This window comes from Conger conger, chromosome 6, assembly GCF_963514075.1.
Source record: "Conger conger chromosome 6, fConCon1.1, whole genome shotgun sequence".
NCBI lineage: Eukaryota > Metazoa > Chordata > Actinopteri > Anguilliformes > Congridae > Conger > Conger conger.
In genome coordinates, this window is record NC_083765.1 from 4,105,970 (window position 1) to 4,126,922 (window position 20,953).

The 20,953-nt window shown below is 51.5% G+C and overlaps 1 protein-coding gene across 2 annotated transcripts; it reads right to left on the bottom strand.

The window, feature by feature from the left end:
- Positions 1-2,150: 2,150 nt before the first annotated feature.
- Positions 2,151-19,824, bottom strand: LOC133130140 (ATP-dependent RNA helicase DHX15-like). 2 transcript variants are annotated; one of them, XM_061244443.1, is made up of 14 exons: positions 19,672-19,824; positions 18,301-18,478; positions 17,221-17,414; positions 16,722-16,881; positions 15,419-15,637; positions 15,035-15,202; positions 11,888-11,974; positions 10,726-10,875; positions 9,836-9,944; positions 7,999-8,190; positions 5,243-5,365; positions 4,569-4,759; positions 3,249-3,418; positions 2,151-2,568 (listed from the first exon to the last, which is right to left on the bottom strand). In XM_061244443.1, the coding sequence occupies exons 1-14, from the start codon at positions 19,737-19,739 to the stop codon at positions 2,451-2,453; spliced, it is 2,127 nt and encodes a 708-aa protein (XP_061100427.1). In that variant the 5' UTR covers positions 19,740-19,824; the 3' UTR covers positions 2,151-2,450. The 2 variants fall into 2 exon arrangements, with proteins under 2 accessions (XP_061100427.1, XP_061100426.1); XM_061244442.1 differs by having other exon boundaries at positions 18,136-18,478.
- Between the last annotated feature and the right edge of the window lie 1,129 nt (positions 19,825-20,953).

The window sequence follows — 20,953 nt, forward strand, 5'->3', positions numbered from 1 at the left end:
AAGGCTGCGCGGCGGGGCCATTCCGGCTCTCACTGTCCCCAGGGTTTCATTTCATGGGAGACTGCTGGCAATCAACTCTCCATCATGTCTAAATAGCATGTCGCTGTTGATATTGGAGCATAATGCAGCTTAAAATTGTTACCAGGTATGTGCTTAGTGTGTTCTCTCAAGATGGCGCTGTGACAAAAGTAGCTGGATGAAAGGCTTCTTTGCTGGATGTGTGGTTCATTTTGTTAAGTAGTTTCGAACACTGTTTTTGTCCTCAGTGTCCCACTATTGAACTGGTGGGTCACAGCAGGTTGTTTACCAAAAAGATGTCTAGCAAAAACATACACAACTGTGCTTGGCCAGACAAACAACAAGAAACTACTTTTTCGAGCATCTATTTGAGGTTTAATTTTGGTATAATTAGAAAAATCTTGCTTATCCACGGTTTTAAAATATTCTAATAAAGGGCCCACAAATTATGCAATACCCCCAGTAGTCATTTCCCCAAATTCCTGACTGAGCCCGTAAAAACCCCATCTTCTTCTCCCTCTGCCTCATAGCTAGTATGTACAGCGCGTGAGGTCTTCCCGCATGACCGGCACCAACACTAGCGCAAGCACTCTCGTTAATGTTCATCTTCACAAAAAAACCGACTCGGTTTTCCCTCCCGGCTAACGGGTTAAACCGTTATGCCCGTGCCGAGTGCCACCGCGGGAGGCTTCAAACTCTGGCCGTCACAGCAGGCTAACAATTGAAAACTAACGTGCGTCGCCTTTAACTGCGGTATGTTACGAGTATGAACCGTCTAAAGTAGCGGCACTCGAGTTTGCTATTACGGAGAGCTTACAGGGCCTGCTGACTTGGTTCATAATCCAAGTAAGTTAACAGTGTAAATCAAGCGCTTCAAAAGGAGCACTACATGTAGAGTAAAAAGTGAAGCTGGAACAGGCTGCAGTTCTCCACGGGAATAAGTGAATACGGCTGATCTTAAGGGATCGCCCATTACCTACATTTCACAGAGCAGACCTGTGAGACAGACTTCAAAACAACGAACTCAAATATTTCCCCCCAATGGTCTCATTTAACCAGCAGACGCATTAATCCGCGTCAGCTTCTGTTTGTTAGCCGCATATTTAAGAGAGGCGGGGCATCTTCCTCAGGGGTAGAAACTTCTGTTCAAACGACACCAAGGTTTAGATCCAAAACCGCCGCGCTACACTGCCATACGTGTATGCGTACTGACTAGTGTAATGTACCAAAGCTAAAGGGAGGAAAGCGCTTATTAAAGTGAACCACTTTACATTAAAAAAAAAAAAAAGTCCTGGAGGGCTGTAGTTTATCCGCTTTAACAGACCCTTATCGCCTACATCAGCACCTTCACTTTAAACGGGGAAATGTTTGCACAAGCAATAAGATCGCTCATTATTCAAACACCGTATGTCGCAAGAGTTGGCAAATATGCCATTGACTTTAATATCATTGATCCCTAGCCACTCAAAAACATTTCAACCGCACATTATCGGCCTACATTTTTAATGATTCAAATGAAAATGTAATGGGGGGCAGACCGAGTGAGAGCGCTTGTGCAGTGCGACTTCACTGAACCCGCAGTCAGCTCCAACGCAGTGCAAGGCTGCCGTCGGGAGAACTTAGGCCCAGCTCACGTCCAACCAGCACACCAGACCAGGGGACTTCTCGCAAACAAGTCTAAAGGATGTTGCAAGGAGTATACCATCAAAACAAGTTAACTTCTTAAATGGCACTTTCTGTAACAACCACTTAAGTGTTGGTCGAGCAGATCTCCCAAGATTTTGAATCTGACTGTGAATTACCTGCTCTAAAGCGAGGCAATTTACAGAAATGGAACTCTTTTAAAAGGGTCCAAGGCCACATTTCGGAGCCCGGTGTGATGTCGCTGGTCTAAAACCTTTTGTCGTTCCTCTCACACAGCGTAACGGAGAGCTGCTTTCAATCCCGGCCTTATTCGGCTCCGACGTCGCCTGGCGCACATTTCCATTAATGAAACTCACAGGTTCTGAAAGGAATGCGAACGTCAACATGTACGACCGCGCGTAACGTTACGTAACCGCGCGTAACGTTACGTAACCGCGTTCCGACCCAAAGCAACCTTTCTGAGCTCGGAGAATGTTCTTGTCAAAAGATTGCATCCATCGTTTTTATTTCATTTATACAGCACTACACTATTAAATGAACAAAAAAAAAAACAAACAAACGAAACAAAACCAAAAAAAACAAAACAAAAACAAATAAAAACAGTAAGAGTAAAGGGTATAAAAAAATAATCAACATTTGAACAGTAATGAGGGGGAGGAAATGTGAAGGCCGCAGCAGGGGCCCACGGTGAGGGAGGGCCCGGGTGAAGGTGAGGGTTTGGGGGGGGGACCCAGGGCGAGTGTGGGCGCTCAGGACTGGGAGTACTGGCCCAGGGCGAGTGTGGGCCCTCAGTACTGGGAGTACTCCTTTGTCTGCAGCTTTGCCACGATCCGCTCCAGCTGCCTCTTGGCCTCGCACTGCGGGAAGTTCCCCATCTCATAATACTGGGACGCGATTTTAATCAGCCTGGAGAGAGAGGGAGGGAGGGAGGGAGAGAGAGAGAGGGGGGGGAGAGGGAGAGAGAGAGAGGGGGGAGAGAGGGAGAGAGGGAGAGAGGGGGAGAGGGAGAGAGGGAGAGAGAAGGAGAGAGAAGGAGAGAGGGAGAGGGAGGGGAGAGAGTGGGGGAGAGGGGGGAAGGGAGAGAGTAAGGAGAGAGAGAGGGCGGGAAAGAAAGAGAGTAAAGAGGGGAGAGAGTAAAGAGGGAGGGAAAGAGAGAGTCAGGAGAGGGAATGAATGAACTGCTTGGGTACTTTTTGCAACTGGTTCAGGGATGCGGTTACATCATATTTGTTGTGTTTGCTAATAAAAAAAATGTAAAAAGACAATTAAATCCTGCCTTTAAATATTGGACTTAAATGAGTCTGGCATCTTTGGCCTTATTGCTGAACATTCCGTCCGGTAGGATGTCCAGTCCAGGTCACCTCATTATGCATCTTATACGCTTTTATTTTATGTATTTGATTTAACATTAATCAACTCCACACAGAAAGGGCAGAGGCGGGGTTTTGAACCCAGGACCTTCTGGCTGCCCGGTGTGCCTGCATCCCACACAGTCCTGACCGTGGGGGAAGAGGAGGAGGAGTATTTTGCGGGGGGGTAAACGGCAGGGGTGTGCGTTTGGGGACAGGGGAGAGGCGCAGACGCACCACTCCGGCTTGATGTCGGTGCAGGTGCGGATGTAGTTCTTGGTGGTGAGGACGAACTCGTTGTACAGGACCCACTCGGGCTTGTGGTCCAGGACCGTGGAGGGGTGCAGCTGCACCACCTGGTTGTCCTTCACCGTCAGGTAGTGCCCGGTGCGCTCCAAGTGTGCCACCTGCAGGCGGAGAGAGGAATTACAGCGCATATTCGGCGCAGATACGCTCACCCACTCTAACGTACTGCGTTTAGTACACACAAATGCATGTACTCACACGTGTGCTCATGACATGACATGACATTACACTACACTACATGACATTACACTACATGACATGACATGACATGACATGACATGACATGACATTACACTACACTACACTACAGGTATTTAGCAGACGCTCTTATCCAGAGCGATGTACAATGAAGTGCAGGTCGAACACATGTACAAGTGTGAAGAGGACCTGAGAGGACAGTACGGTTCAGAGTCCTAGCGTGACCACACAGATACAGTGAGAACCCTTGAGTACTCGCATGAAGTTCTCACACACACACACACACACACACAATACTGACATTCTCTCACACACAACTTCCAACTCTGTTAAACAAGGATGCAGTCTGTGGTCAGAATGGATGAATGAATGTTAGGATTCATTTTCAGACTGTGGTCAGAATGGATGAATGATGATATGATTTATTTTCAGACAGTGGTCAGAATGGATGAATGAATGATGATATGATTCATTTTCAGACTGTTCAGAATGGATTAATGAATGATGATATGATTCATTTTCAGACTGTGGTCAGAATGGATGAATGAATGATGATATGATTCATTTTCAGACTGGTCAGAATGGATGAATGAATGATGATATGATTCATTTTCAGACTGTTCAGAATGGATGAATGAATGATGATTCATTTTCAGACTGTGGTCAGAATGGATTAATCAGTATGTGACTCAGACTGTGGACAGAATGAATGAATGAGGATGTGACCAGTGTGATGCGGACGTTAGCAGTTAGCATGATGGCGAATGTTAGCAAGTTAGCATGATTAGCGGACATTAGCGGTTAGCATGATTAGCAGATGTTAGCGGTTAGCATGATTAGCATGGATGGCGGATGTTAGCGGTTAGCATGATTAGCGGACATTAGCATGATTAACCGATGTTAGCGGTTAGCATAATTAGCCGATGTTAGCGGTTAGCGTGATTAGCGTGATGGCGGATGTCAGCGGTTAGCAGGATTAGCGTGATGGCGGACGTTAGCGGTTAGCACGATTAGCATGGATGGCGCGCGTTAGCCGTTAGCCGGGCGGTGTACCTGCATGAAGAAGCCGGTGACCAGCGCGCGGCGGATGTTGATGTAGTAGTCGCGGCTGGTGAACTCCGTGCTGCGCCGCGGCAGGTTGAAGCGGTCCATGATCCGGGAGAGCTGCTGCCGCACGTTGTCGGCCGACATCAGCGACCGGTAGTTCACAAAGTTATCATAGCACCACTGAGCCGCCTCGTGATCTGAGAGGGAGCGGGGCGCAGGGTCAGAGGGACACGCAGAGAGACACACAGAGAGACACGCAGAGAGACACGCAGAGAGACACGCAGAGAGACACGCAGAGATACACGCAGAGATACACGCAGAGATACACGCAGAGAGACACAGAGAGACGCAGAGAGACGCAGAGAGACACGCAGAGAGACACGCAGAGAGACACGCAGAGAGACAGAGAGACACCGAGTCTCAGAGACTCAGAGACAGAGTCTCAGAGACAGAGACAGAGACAGAGAGACACCGAGTCTCAGAGACAGAGAGACAGAGAGACAGACACTGTCACACACTGTCTCACACACACACACACACACACACACACACACACACACACACACACACACACACACACACACACACACACACACAGAAACACACACAGAAACACACACAGAAACACACACACACACACACACACACACAGAAACACACACACACACACACACACTCACTCTGTTTGAAGGCGTGGTACACGTTGAGCAGAGTCAGGTGGTCTCCGTCTATGTGAGCGAACCTCATCTTGGACTCATCTGCCGCTTTCTTGGCCTCGGTGGGACGCACGAAGCACTGCGGGACTGAACAGGGTTGGTTTGGGCCCCAACACCCACGCCCAAACTGGTGAGTCAACCATTCACACACGTGTGGGACACAAGGCCTAGCAGCTACATCACATCACTGAGCCTAGGGCGGGGCGGGGCGGGGCGGGGCTGGATTGGGCAGGGCGGGTCACATGACGGCCTCTCCCGACTGCGTGGTGAACTGCCTACTACTTCAACACCTAACCACATCTGGAAAACAAGAGCGTTTACACAACTGCAAAACGTTAACAAGAGCATCCGACGTCTTCCACAGGAACAGAAATATGACCCCCCAACCTCCCCATCCACCTCCCGCCCCGCCCCGCCCCACCCCACCCCTAGCCCCCCACCCCCCTCCCCAAACACAGAGGAGCAGGAGACGCGTTAACGCATCGCTGGCCAGCGGCCTCCAGCTGTGACATCATCCCGCCCCGGGCCAATGACATTCCTCTGTGCCCATCAGGGGTCCTCGTCTTTGGGTTTTGGCTCTTTCGGTTGACATAACCACTTATTTTGTCAGCACGTTATAATCTCTTTCATGGACTTCTTTTGTTTGCGTTTATGTTGTACCAGGCCTGGCTGTAACATAATGGGGGGGGGGGCCTCGTCCGGGATTTGAACCCAGGACCTCTCGCACCCCGGGCGAAAAAAGCACACCCCGACACAGAGACGGAGCGCCGCCCATCCCACGGTTAAAGAGCGGAACGGGGGAAAGCTAAACCAGGCGAGGGGGCGGAGGACGTCACCAGGGGAAAGTGCGTCGAACACGTCACACCTCCGCAGACTCTGAGCAGTGTCCTGGCTGCTGGTCCCGGGCGTGGCCCACGGCTGTTCAGAGCGCAGCCTGGTGACACTTCTCTCTGGAAAGGGCCGTCGCCAGACGAGTTTCCCTGATGATGTCACAGGAGCCGAAATCCCCGTCACAGCGAGAGCCGGCCAGCGAGCGAGCGACAGAGCGCCTCTCCTCTCCTCTAACGCCTCAGAGAATGAAACACTACTCCACTACATCCACTCCTGGACACCGCACTTTAAAAACCCTCATTCAATGCCCTTTACGTGCTCCACGGCATCTGATGTAAAAAAAATCTGAGATGTGATTGGTCCCCCGATTAATCAGGAAATGATTGATGATTGGTCAACTCTCTTGACGCAAGACGACGCCTCTTGACGCCTGACGGAGGAGACGCGAGATCACCAGAAAGCCGAATTCTCGTCTGAAATGGAGTTCATTTCCTGATGAATCCGGTGAAAACCCGCGCCCCTGAGGATCGACTGAGCCCGCCCTGCCCAGCAGCGGATGCCACAGGACCGCACAGCCCCCACCCCCAAACAGGCTCCGCGCGCACCAGACCAGGGACCCGCACACGGAAGTCCAGTGCACCCTGGGAAACCTCCATTTCCACGCTCCGGACCCCCAACGTGCCGGGGAACAGAACAGAACCCCCGGTACCACACCAGCGCAGCCGAGCGGCGCCGAGTTCGATCCATTCGCCCGGCCCTTTCCCCCGCTTTCTTTCTTCCAGCCATCGCATTACCCAGAATTCCCCACAGCGTGAACGCCACAGCGCGTCGGTCGTTCCTCTCACCCTCCCAACGACAAAGGCCACGCGGTCCACCCTCCTGAAATCACTGCTGTCTTACGCCCGGTGTCTTACGCCCGGTGTCTTACGCCCGGCCTCTTACGCCCGGTGTCTTACGCCCGGCCTCTTACGCCCGGTGTCTTACGCCCGGTCTCTTAGGCCCGGTGTCTTAGGCCCGGTCTCTTACGCCCGGTCTCTTAGGCCCGGTGTCTTAGGCCCGGTGTCTTACGCCCGGTGTCTTACGCCCGGTGTCTTACGCCCGGTGTCTTACGTCCGGTCTCTTAGGCCCGGTGTCTTACGCCCGGTGTCTTACGCCCGTTATATTCTGGTCTCTCTCCTGCTATAACAAAGGCTCTGAGCTCTTTGTGTTGACGAAACTTCCTCAACTTCCTGATGCAGACGCAGCTCACAGTGCAGCAGACACCAGACCAGGACTTGAGGGCTCACTGTCCCCGGCTCTTTGGTTTGGTTTGGGCCGGGGGATTGATCCGTCACGTGCTTAATCAGGCCCGTAAGTCTTCTCCAGGGCGAAGAGAGAGATGTTTTTTTACCATCCTAGGAACTTCACTACAAGCTAACTAAGTGACTATAGGACTTAACTATGCAGATACTAGCCGATATATTATTACTGCTATAATCATTTTATCTGGGGTTAACCGGCAAGCATCTCACCGAGAAATTCACAATCCCCTGGCAAAGGAAAAGTCATCCACAGTTCACAAATTTCCCAACATTTCTCATCCGTGATTTGCTGAACCGACCACGGTTTGGCGCTACATTTTACCGTTCATACCTGCGCTGTGTACTGTAATCAGAACCGTCTGCATCATCCAAGTTCTTTTATTTTTTTTTTTAAGGCTGTTGGTTGTCATCGCATTTACACGGCAACTACGGAACGCTGGCTGTAAACACGGCGACAAGAGCGGAACGTTGGCGGTAAAAAAAATAGACAGGCGGTTGCCATGGCGCGTTGCGCCCGGTAACAGCGGAACGCCGGCGGTAAACAGACACAGGCGGTTGCCATGGCGCGTGGCGACGCCCGGGCGTTACCTGACAGCATGGCGGTGATGGACAGGATCTCGTTGGAGCAGTTGAACTCGCAGCTGGCGATCACCATCTTGGCGAGCTGCGGGTCCAGGGGGAACTCGGCCATCATGGAGCCCAGCTCCGTCAGGTCCCCGTCGTCATTCAGCGCCGCCAGGTAGTTCAGCAGCTCCAGCGCCCGCATCAGCGTCTCCGGAGCTGGGGGGGGGAGGGAGGGAGAGAGGGAGGACGCGTTACCTTTTTCCTTTTTCCCCCCTTCTTGTGGGGGTTTGTTGTCATTTGCAATTCATGGCCTTTGCAACACAAGCTCACTTGGCAAACGAGGCAGTTTTGAATAGGAGGGAACGAGAGAGGCGAGAGGCTTCACGTTCCGCAGGCTTTAAAGGCCACCGCGCCCGGCCCTCCTCCATAAACCCCGTTACGTCCGCTTACCAAACGCAATCTCTCCCCGAAGCCCGTCACAATCACCCGGCCCGTTATAATTACCCACAAAAACCTGAGGCTGTGCAAACGATGACCCAATCAGCACGCTCCACTTCCCCCTGGGCCGGCCAATCAGGGGAAGCCACGCACTGTGACATCACTTCCTCCGTCAAGGGTGGGGGGGGGGGGGGGGGGGGAGAGGGGCAATGTTTACGCTCCAGGGTAGTTATGACTGCATGATTCTGTGAGTGAGTGAGTGAGTGTGTGTGTGAGTGTGTGTGTGTGTGTGTGTGTGTGTGTGTGTGTGTGAGAGAGTGAGTGAGTGTGTGAGAGAGTGAGTGAGTGTGTGAGTGAGTGAGTGAGTGTGTGTTTGTGTGTGAGTGTGAGCAAGTGGGAGTGTGAGTGTGTGTGTGTGTGTGTGTGTGTGTGTGTGAGAGAGAGTGGGAGTGTGTGTGTGAGAGAGTGGGAGTGTGTGTGTGTGTGTGAGTGTGAGTGTGAGTGTGTGTGAGTGTGAGTGTGATTGTGTGTGTGTGTGTGTGTGTGTGTGTGTGTGTGAGTGTGAGTGAGATTGTGTGTGTGTGTGTGTGTGTGTGTGTGTGAGAGAGAGTGAGTGAGTGAGTGAGTGAGTGAGTGAGTGAGTGAGTGAGTGAGTGAGTGAGTGAGTGAGTGAGTGAGTGAGTGTGTGTGTGTGTGTGTGTGATTGTGTGATTGTGTGATTGTGTGTGTGTGTGTGTGTGTGTGTGTGTGTGTGTGTTTACAAGCTTTTCATCACTGTGAGAGAACAGTGTATGTGACCATGCGTAATGTGCTGGTAAAATAAGCCATTAATGTTGGACATGAAATGTTAACCTGTTAGCACGAAGCTAAACCACTCACAGCCACTTACAACAGGCACGCTCTCTCTGCCACTTAGCCAAGCGACTGTCCACACTAGTTACACACTGAGCCTGAGGGGAAATGGATGAATGACCAAGGAAAAGAAACGGCAAGGAATTTCATTTCCACTAAAACCACAGAGAGGACCAGACTGAAAATGGGACTCCAAGTCAGCAGCAGCAGCGGTAAGTGTGTGAACCAGTAGAGCTCACAGTAAAGACGCCACACTTCCCCACACAGAGGGAGCAGGCCTGAGGGCAGAGCTGTGCAGAGCGCTTCATTACCCATGTCCAGGGCACCCCCCCAAACTGCTACAGACCTCACCCCCCACCCTGACACTGCTACAGACCTCACCCCCCCCACCCTGACACTGCTACAGACCTGATCTCCCCCCCCACCCTGACACTGCTACAGACCTCACCCCCCCCCCCACCCTGACACTGCTACAGACCTCACCCCCCCCCCCCCCACCCCGACACTGCTACAGACCTCCCCCCCACCCTGCAGATAAAAGCTTGAAGGCCTGGTAAGAAGCGTTGCCCACCTGGAGGGTCCATGAAGTCGAAGTGCACCAGGTCATCGATCCCCAGCTTCTTCAGCTGCAGGACCACCGAGCCCAGGTTCGAGCGCAGGATCTCAGGGTACGTGTTGTCCTGTTCACGAGGGGTAAATTAAAGATGAATTCTCTTTATTCACTCGTCCGTGTGAAACGACACACAACCTCTACCGCAGTGCCCAAAGTGGAGTATTGTAGTTTTCTCCGTGTGGGAATCATGTCCAGTGTTACGATCTTCGATGGAAGCACATGCTGAGAAAAGGCCGTTTCACTTGCATTGCTTACAGACCGCGAATGAAATATTTAAAGTGCAAAGAACTTCTGTTCACAAACATGACATTCACTGTTCCAGTGAAGTGCAGGCCAGTAGTGGAATAAGTGAATAAGTGAAGTCATCCATCGGCAGACTGCCCTGCTAATGAGGAGTGCACTCCATTATTTAGTTCGCTTTTTGCTGCATTTAAACAGCGGGTGTGATTATCGAGTAATTCACCACTTACAGTAGCTTTACGATTTCCCTTATTTTGCTTTCCGCATTGCCCTAATTCACTTTAAATAGGCATTTAAACTGTCTTCTGCGCGTGCAAGTTGCAGTTTAGCGGACACCGTTTTAGCCAAAGCAGCCTGCAGAAGGTGCATTAATCGCGGCCCAAAACGCAGCACTCGGGTCAAAGCTACCATTCCAAACTGTCGCCATAGAGACGCGGTGTACGGATGACACCGGGCCTGCAGAACAACGGAACCCTGGAATAACAATGGCCGCTATGGCAACAGATAATGGACTGGAATGTTACGCAACAGAACGGAATGTACCGTAATGGAATGTCATGTAATGGAGCTGTGAATGGAGTGAGGCATGATGGGAGGGCGGGACTCGCCTGCATCTCGGTCTTGTAGGCCTTCTCGGTGTAGAGGCGGAAGCACTTTCCCGGCCGTGTCCTGCCGGCTCGCCCGGCCCGCTGCTGGGCGGAGGCCTTGCTGATGGCGGTGACCAGCAGCGACTCCACCCGGATGCGCGGGTTGTACACCTGGCAGGGAGGAGGACGGCTGGGTGAGCAGGCATCCCCATTCACTAACACACGCCTGCTGGGGGAGCCAGGGCGCCATTTTGGATCTACCAGCAATCCCACCAGTGTTCGGTTGAATAACATTGACCCGAGAGGACGCCATTTTGGATCTACCAGCAATCCCAACAGTGTTCAATGGAATAACATGGACGAGAGAGAACGCCATTTTGGATCTACCAGCAATCCCAACAGTGTTCAACGGAATAACATGGACCAGAGAGAACGCCATTTTGGATCTACCAGCAATCCCAACAGTGTTCAACGGAATAACATGGACCAGAGAAGACTTTGGACCTGCAACATGAGGAATGCCACTGGTGCTTCCAAAAAAAAAACACATCAATGAGGGAGGGGGAGAGGCCATTTTGGCTCGTCAGCATTCCTTGAAGAACACATTGAGCAGGGACACCAGTACTGGTTCTGCCATTTTTCATCAACTCCCAAAACAGGAGAGATAAAACCAGCTTTTTTTTTTTTTTTTTTTTTTTTTTAAGAGACGCCGCCATTTTGTCCAGGCTGTGACAAGTGTGTGAGAAAGTCCACAAATTCCGCAGAGCGATTTGTCCATGGGGCGCTTTCAAAATGGCAGACCGATAAATAATAGCATTTTCGATCTCCTGCGCTGTCACACTGCAGAGGTTCATCAGGGGCGGGCGTGGGGAGGGAGGGAGAGACTTTTCTTTTAACTTTAAAAGCCCGTTTATTTCTTTATTAATCACGCAGTCTTAATCACTTCGCAGTCCCAAAACAAACCCCAGACATAAAACAAAGAAACCAGAACAGAAAAAACAGAACACATAAAAGAGCAGAAACATCAAAACAAAGCTCTCCATGTCTCATACACAAACCCTCGACTCTAAATGATTCCCCAGAGAGAGAGAGAGAGAGAGGGAGGGAGGGAGAGGGAGCGAGCCAGACAGACAGAGAGAGAGAGAGAAATAGAGCAAGAGACAGACAGAGGAGGAGAGGTTACCTTCTGTTTGGCGAACCCGGGATCGATGACGAACACCACGCCATCGATGGTCAGCGACGTTTCCGCGATGTTGGTGGACACCACAACCTGCAGGACGAGCAGCAGTCTTTAGAAGCTTCCGGAGAGAGAGCAGTCAGTCCAGCTCCAACACCCCACAATGCACTGCCTCACGGGAAGCAGAAATAACTCACACGCAACGCATTCCACACTGAAGGCGACGTGGCTCAGGCGGTAAGAGCAGTCTGGCAGTCGGAGGGTTGCCGGTTCGATTCCCACCCTGGGCTGTGTCGAAGTGTCCCTGAGCAAGACACCTAACCCCCAAATGCTCCTGACAAGCTGGTCGGTGCCTTGCATGGCAGCCAATCACCGTTTGTGTGTGTGAGTGTGTGTATGAATGTGTGAATGAGAAGCATCAATTGTACAGCGCTTTGGATAAAGGCGCCATATAAATGCCAACCATTTGACATTTATTTAACGTTCTTGAGCTGGACTAAACTGAAAAGCACAAACCCCGCTTCGTGTCACTATCGTCTGACAGAGCACCCTGTGGCAGAATATCCCCTGTGAGCTCACCCTGATCCACGTTTTCACTCTGGGCACTAAACCCAACCCCATCGCCACCATGACCTCCCTCATAACAACCCCTACATCCACGGCCGCTCAGAGATGCCACTTGTGTGTAAGACTGAAGTGGCGAATATAAAGGTGCAACAGATAAGATTTTTGTGTTAAAACATTGTTACAATACCTTCCTATCATTGAAAAAGGCTTACTGACATGTCGACTCACCCTCTGCCTGTGTTTATAGTCCTTAAATTCGGGTTTCAAGACATACAGTTGACGGCCCGACACTCGGTACCAAAACATCGTATAACTGTACAATAATTCAAGCTCATTGGTTGAAAATTGGGTCTAACTGCGTTTCAACGTCAGCGCGTTCACAGAGAAGGGGGAGGGATAAACAGTGTTGTGGTTTGAGCGCGTCTGTCGCTGCAATCCCTCTCTTGACCGTTAGAAGTCGTGACCTACTGTACCTTTAAATTCATCCCATTAAATTTGCGTTCTGCATCTGCGAGCCGTCTGGATCGATGCCCGTGTTTGTTCAACAGACCAGGCGAAACGGCGAGACCGCGCTGATGTTTACAGGACTCTCAGCCCTGACGAGAGGTCACACGAGGGACAGCAACGAAAGGTCCCAGCCTCCAAAGTGACAGTCCGTTTCTGCAGCCAATTCTGCAGGCTAACTAACAGCGGGGCGAAAATAGCGCTGCAATCCACAGACCCTGGGAAAGGGAAGTCATTCTCTGTGGGATCACAGAGGCACTCAGGCCCTGGACTGAGGGGACGTCTCCCTCCAAAGAGCGTCTTGACCAGGAGGCTGATTACAGCGGAGTGAAGCACACACTCCTGCTCTCAGCACACTGTCACACACGTCCTCTCCACTCCCGCCTGCCGGCCTGCCTGCACACACACACACACACACTGTCACACACGTCCTCTCCACTCCTGCCTGCCTGCGCGCACGCACACACGCACACACACACACACACACACACACACACACACACACACACACACACACACACACACACACACACACACACACACACACACACACACACACACACACACACGTCCTCTCCACTCCTGCCTGCCTGCCTGCGCACACAGACACAGACACAGACACACTCACACTCACACTCACACTCACACTCACACTCACACGTCTACTCCACTCTTGCCCGCAGCGCGCGCGCACACGCACGCACGCACACGCACACGCACACACGCGCACACGCACGCACACGTCTCTTCCGTTTTTCAAACAACGCTTTGTTTGCACTTGATAACCAAACTAAATATTTATTTAAACTCCGGGACTAACTGGAATTAGGCCGAATGCAAAAGCACCGATCAGCTTTTAGGGACCAAAAGATGAAAGTTAACAGGACCAAAATGGAGGACGGCACAGCTGCCACTGTGCTTTCTGTGTGAGAGACGCATTAGAGCCACAATGGAGGACGGCACAGCTGCCACTGTGCTTTCTGTGTGAGAGACGCATTAGAGCCGCAATGGAGGACGGCAGACCATCGCCTGCTCGATGGGGCCGGTGTTATTAGCAATCAGAGCTAGCGCTGCTTTCATTACAGTCACGACCCACACGTGCTCCACCATGCAATCATTAGAGCACACAGTCAGGGAGAGGCCCTCGTGTGGAGGGGAGAGAGGGAGAGAGGAAGAGAGGGTGAGAGTGAGGGAGAGAGAGAGGGTGAGAGGGAAGAAGGGGGAGAGAGAGAGAGAGGGTGAGAGGGAAGAAGGGGGAGAGAGAGAGACAGAGACAGGGAGAGAGAGAGGGAGAGAGAAGAGCTGTCGAAGGAGATTGGTTGGCAGGAAACATCCCGAGCAGACAAATGTATTTACATTAACATGTAGCACAGCAGGCCCTGGAGCCCAGCCCTGGGGGGCCACAGCGGGCCCTGGGGGGCCACAGCGTACGCAGCGCTGAGAGTCAGCAGAGCCTTTCCACAGCATGGCGCAGATGAAGTGCAGCAGCGTTCAGGCCTGCGGCCTCAGACCGGAGAGAGGGGCAGAGGAGCGCGCACAACCGCACACGTCCAGGGAGGACAGCAGCCCTGCAGACCCAGCAGGACCCCACTCTGTGATCAGCCCTGCAGACCGCTCTGTGATCAGCCCTGCGGACCCAGCAGGACCCCACACCGCTCTGTGATCAGCCCTGCAGACCCAGCAGGACCCCACACCGCTCTGTGGGATCCCAGTGGAACAGGCTGTTTCAGACACGCTGGTGATCCCTTCTCTCCTCAGTGTGGATCACTTAAGCCACAGTGCGGATTACAGGGCCACGTGAAATCCCTCCTCTGGACCCAGCCAGAATTTCAATTACGCCGGGGGGGGGGGGTGTTTCACCAGGGGGCAGTAGACGCGGGGCAGTAGACGGGGGGCAGTAGACGGGGGGGGGGGGGGGGGCAGTAGACGCGGGGCAGTAGACGCGGGGCAGAAGACACGGGGCAGAAGACACGGGGCAGAAGACGGGGGGCAGTAGACGGGGGGGCAGTAGACGCGGGGCAGCAGACGGGGGGGGCAGTAGACGGGGGGCAGTAGACGCGGGGCAGTAGACACAGGGCCTACCTTGCGACCGATGGCTCCGCTGGGCTTGCGGGGGGGCGGGGGCTCGAAGATGCGCTGCTGCTGCTGGGGGGGCAGGGTGGAGTACAGCGGGATGATCTTAATGTCGCCCACCTCCGGGCCCAAATCATCCACCTCACGCTTTATCCTCTTACACGCCTCGTCTATCTCCTGCAGGGACACAGGGCTGTGAGTGAGTGTGTGTGTGTGTGTGTGTGTGTGTGTGTGTGTGTGTGTGAGTGTGAGTGTGAGTGTGCGTGTGTAAGAGTGTGTGAGTGTGTGAGAGAGTGTGTGTGAGAGAGTGTGTGTGTGAGAGAGTGTGGGTGTGTGTGCACGAGTGTGTGTGTGTGTGTGTGTGTGTGTGTGTGTGTGTGTCTCTGTGCGTACCTCCTGGCCTGTGAGGAAGAGCAGCACGTCTCCCTCCTCCTCTTCACACATGTGTATCTGTATGACGGTGCGGATGGCTGCCTCCAGGTAGTCCCTCTCGGGTTCGGGCGTGTAGAAGATCTCCACGGGGTGCGTGCGGCCAGGGATGGTCAGCAGGGGGCAGCTGTCGAAGTACACCTGGAACTTTCCGGCGTCTAGTGTGGCACTCATCACTATCACCTGCGCAAACACACACCCGAAAACATCACTATCACCTGCGCAAACACACACTCAAAAACATCACTATCACCTGCGTAAACACACACCCGAAAACATCACTATCACCTGCGCAAACACACACCCGAAAACATCACTATCACCTGCGCAAACACACACCCGAAAACATCACTATCACCTGCGCAAACACACACCCGAAAACATCACTATCACCTGCGCAAACACACACCCGAAAACATCACTATCACCTGCGCAAACACACACCCGAAAACATCACTATCACCTGCGCAAACACACACCCGAAAACATCACTATCACCTGCGCAAACACACACCCGAAAACATCACTATCACCTGCGCAAACACACACCCGAAAACATCACTATCACCTGCGCAAACACACACCCGAAAACATCACTATCACCTGCGCAAACACACACCCAAAAACATCACTATCACCTGCGCAAACACACACTCAAAAACATCACTATCACCTGCGCAAACACACACCCGAAAACATCACTATCACCTGCGTAAACACACACCCGAAAACATCACTATCACCTGCGCAAACACACACCCGAAAACATCACTATCACCTGCGCAAACACACACCCGAAAACATCACTATCACCTGCGCAAACACACACCCGAAAACATCACTATCACCTGCGCAAACACACACCCGAAAACATCACTATCACCTGCGCAAACACACACCCGAAAACATCACTATCACCTGCGCAAACACACACCCGAAAACATCACTATCACCTGCGCTGGGGCCAGAGTGGACTGCAGAAAACATTTTTTAATTAATTAATTAATTAATTCATTCATTCATTCATTCATAATGTCCTTCTGAGAATTCTCACGCTGTAACAGTCCCTGCTGCTGACTGACAGCAGTGCGGTTCTAGAACGCTGATGTAACAGTCCCTGCTGCTGACTGACAGCAGTGCGGTTCTAGAACGCTGATGTAACAGTCCCTGCTGCTGACTGACAGCAGTGCGGTTCTAGAACGCTGATGTAACAGTCCCTGCTGCTGACTGACAGCAGTGCGGTTCTAGAACGCTGGTGTAACAGTACCTTCAGGTCGGAGCGCTGGCGCACCACCTCCTTCAGCACGCCCATCAGGATGTCCGTGGCCAGCGTGCGCTCGTGGGCCTCGTCCAGGATGATCACGCCGTACCGCTCCAGCAGGGGGTCGTTCATGGCCTCCCGAAGCAGCATACCGTCTGTCATGTACCTGCGGGTGGGGGCGGGGTCAGGCTCAGCCAATCACGCATCTTACTGCCCCCAGGGGAGGGAGGGAGACAAGCCCCCCAGGGGAGAGGGACAGGGCCCCCAGGGGAGAGAGACAGGGCCCCCAGGGGAGAGAGACAGGAGACAGGCCCCCAGGAGAGAGAGACAGGAGACAGGCCCCCAGGGGAGAGAGACAGGCCCCCAGGAGAGAGAGACAGGAGACAGGCCCCCAGGGGAGAGAGACAGGCCCCCAGGAGAGAGAGACAGGAGACAGGCCCCCAGGAGAGAGAGACAGGAGACAGGCCCCCAGGAGAGAGACAGGCCCCCAGGGGGAGGGACTCACTTCAGGATGGTCTTGGCGCTGCTGCAGTCCTCGAAGCGGATGGAGTAGCCCACCTCCTGGCCCAGCATCACGTCCATCTCGTCCGCCACGCGCTGCGCCACGCTCATGGCCGCCACCCGCCGGGGCTGTGTGCAGGCCACGCCCCGCTTGGGCCCCGGCAGCGCCCGCACCATGTCCACGCACCACTGGGGGATCTGAGAGGGGAGAGGGCACGGTGGGCCCTACCTGTGAGTCTTCAGAGCGACACAGTGGGTTTTACCTGTGCGATCTAGGGGGCATGGGGGCTGTACCTGTGTAGTCTATAGGGCACAGGGGGCCTTACCTGTGTGGTCTATAGGGCATGGTGGTCTATAGGGCACAGGGGGGCGTACCTGTGTGGTCTATAGGGCATGGTGGTCTATAGGGCTGTACCTGTGTGGTCTATAGGGCTGTACCTGTGTTGTCTATAGGGCATGGTGGTCTATACGGCACAGGGGGGCGTACCTGTGTGGTCTATAGGGCACAGGGGGCCTTACCTGTGTGGTCTATAGGGCTGTACCTGTGTGGTCTATAGGGCATGGTGGTCTATACGGCACAGGGGGGCGTACCTGTGTGGTCTATAGGGCTGTACCTGTGTGGTCTATAGGGCTGTACCTGTGTGGTCTATAGGGCATGGTGGTCTATAGGGCACAGGGGGGCGTACCTGTGTGGTCTATAGGGCATGGTGGTCTATAGGGCTGTACCTGTGTGGTCTATAGGGCATGGTGGTCTATAGGGCACAGGGGGGCGTACCTGTATGGTCTATAGGGCTGTACCTGTGTGGTCTATAGGGCATGGTGGTCTATAGGGCACAGGGGGGCGTACCTGTGTGGTCTATAGGGCTGTACCTGTGTGGTCTATAGGGCATGGTGGTCTATAGGGCACAGGGGGCCGTACCTGCGTGGTCTTGCCGGAGCCGGTCTCTCCCACCAGGACGAAGCTCTGGTGGCGGGTGAGGATGTCGCTGAAACGCTCGCGGTACTCCCACACGGGCAGCAGGAGCCGCTTCTGCAGGATGTCGTAGAAGCGCGGTGTGTGCGGCAGGTTGGTGAAGGGGTTAACCTGCTGGTGCATGGTGGGAACCTTCAGCGGCAGCACGGCGCCGCCCCCCACGCCCGCGTTCAGCGCGAAGGCCGCCGGCTTCACATCCTTCTCGCGGTCGCGGTCTCTGTCGCGGTCTCTGTCCCGATCGCGGTCCCTCGAGCGCTCGTCCCGGTCCCGGTCCCGGTCTCTCTCTTTCCTGCGTCCAGAGAGAAGAGAAATTAGCCCAGTCCCTCACTTGATTTTTTTAAATATTTTGATATCGCGATTACCATAATCAATAATAATGCTGTTACTATGATTAATATTCATGCTCATGATTATTGTTACCATTCACCGATTACTCATTTCGCCCGTTCTTACTTATTAATTTGCCTTAATTACAAATTCAGCATTCTGAGTCTTTTGTCAAAGTCATTCATGGGGCGGGGGGGTACTTGTCAAGACAACATTACAGTAGGAAGTAGTCTCAGATATCAAAGTCAAGTCAGTGATCTCAAGCTCACGATCAGCTTGCAAGAATCACCTGACTTTAATGACACGTCTTATTGTTCCCAAGAGCAATAAGTTACACGTCGCGGCAAAATATAAAGACTACTTCTGCCGGTTACCCACTTTTAACTTTGATCACTTAAGGTACAAAACGCGTTTCATTTTCTGCAAATGTCAGCGAGCTAAAGGTCGCTGGCTTTAATTAACAGCCCTCGTGGGTTCTCTGACTAAAACATATAATTTGCTTCAGGCTTTTGGTGTCGACTGTCCACATGCAAATTGCAACAGTAATTCCAGAAAAAATAAACACGGAACCATCAGTAAGGACGAGTGAATAATTATCCAGCCTCGAAAAGCGGGCTAAGTTAGCTATGCACTTTAAACTGACTCGTTGAATAGTGCCGGTAACTTGCAGAAGCGTTTTTGAATCGGATGCTCAACATTGTGTTACGCTTATGGCTACTGTAAACGAACGAGCCATCTGCACGTCTGTCTGCAAACGCATTATAAGAAAATAACATTCTAGCGAATGACTCCAAACGCGTGCTGCATTAATTTAACGCACAATATTCACAACATGTTGGTAGCTAGCTAGCTAGGCCACAAGGGATTCCCACGTGCATTGCTGTTAGCTAGCTAATGAGTGCCGCTAGATAGCCAGTAGTTCAGAAGTCTAACTGTACGGCGATTAATACGAAAGCATGCTTTGCACTTGTTTAGTAGTAGCTAGCTATACAACACTGCTAAGGATACATTAAACGGTTAAATGGAATGGTCAGCATTAGCTAGCTACTTAGGCTAGCATAGTAGTTGATTCAGCTATCTTAAACTAGTCTAGCTAGCTGCCAAAACTAGCTTCCTGCTAGACAAACCCGTTGGCCATTCAATTGATTTTCTTACCCGTCAGATGATCTCTTTTTACTAGACGAATAGTCATCTCCTAAATCTAATCTATGCCTTTTTGACATTTTGTTTTAAATGTACGAAGAATTAAAATAAGAAATCACACAATCAGCTGCGTCAAAACACCGCTGCTCTTCCAGACAGGAAAGAGCAACAACGCTAAAATGGCGACCGGAAGAACATACCTAATCTTTCTTTGAAGGAAAGAATGTAAAATTATAAATTGGAAGTAAAAATAGCCAGACCACTAAAGGATACATCTAAATATTATGTTTGGAAAATACGTTTTATGAGACCGTAGGGTATATAGGGTGGTGTATTAAAATGAATAAGGTACTTTTGGAAATGGTTGCATGTCTCCAAACACCCGATTAAGGTTTTGAATTACATTGAAGCTAATCCGAGGTTCAGTGCACATGCGCATTATGAATCTGCAAAAAATTTCAGGATTAGAGTTGTTCATTGGGGACTGTTCTAATAATTAATATTATTAAAGGTACAATAGGTCATTTCGGACTTCTAATGGTCAAGAGAAGAACTGCAGCAACAAACACGCTCAAACCGCAACACTGTTTATTACACCCCTTCTCTGTGAACGCGCTGATGTTTAAACGCCATTAGCTGTGGCAATTAGAACCAATTTTCAACCAATAAACTTGAACTATTATTATTATTATAAGAGCTATACGATGTCTTGGTACTGTTGAGGAAATATTTTTTGCCGCTTTTCCTCCTCGTCCCTTTTACGTGGGTGAAGTTGTTTTGGCAGCGATGATGTTGAAGAAATATTCAGAGTCTATAGTTGCCCATTACAAATCTTTAGTTTAAAATAAAACAGATTAATCTGGGGAGTCTGTGTGCTTCGTGCAAGAAGCTTCCAGAGACCAGAGAATTCCAAAGTAACAGTAGGAAGTATCCTAGTCTTTATACATTATAGCTAACCAATCATTTGTCATATAACATCACATTGTCTCTCTTAACCCGCCTTAATATTTTCTGTCACTCTATGAAAGCTGAGCTGTCTTAAACTTTCGCCTCTATAATGACGCAGGCAAATCGGGCTGGTGATCGCAAACTCAAAACATTTCTCTGCAAAGACACATATTGCTTGACCGGCATCACTTAGTAAAAACAGGTCGTATCCAATGCCATGGCTTATTAAGTGTTCTCTGCACTGTACTTTGCAACTCAATGTGTTTGAACAGACTAATTACTAATTCTAATGCTGACTTATTCACTTAATCTCAATTCTAACCATTTCACAGTTTTAATAAAAGCA

Excerpts from the sequence above, each read along its gene's own strand:
- LOC133130140 (XM_061244442.1), bottom strand. The coding sequence starts at position 19,739 with ATGTCAAAAAGGCATAGATTAGATTTAGGAGATGACTATTCGTCTAGT. Across the intron at positions 17,415-18,135 it reads GCTCCGGCAAGACCACGCAG|ATCCCCCAGTGGTGCGTGGA; the intron begins GTACGGCCCCCT and ends CTCCCCTCTCAG. Across the intron at positions 9,945-10,725 it reads CCTACAAGACCGAGATGCAG|GACAACACGTACCCTGAGAT; the intron begins GCGAGTCCCGCC and ends CCTCGTGAACAG.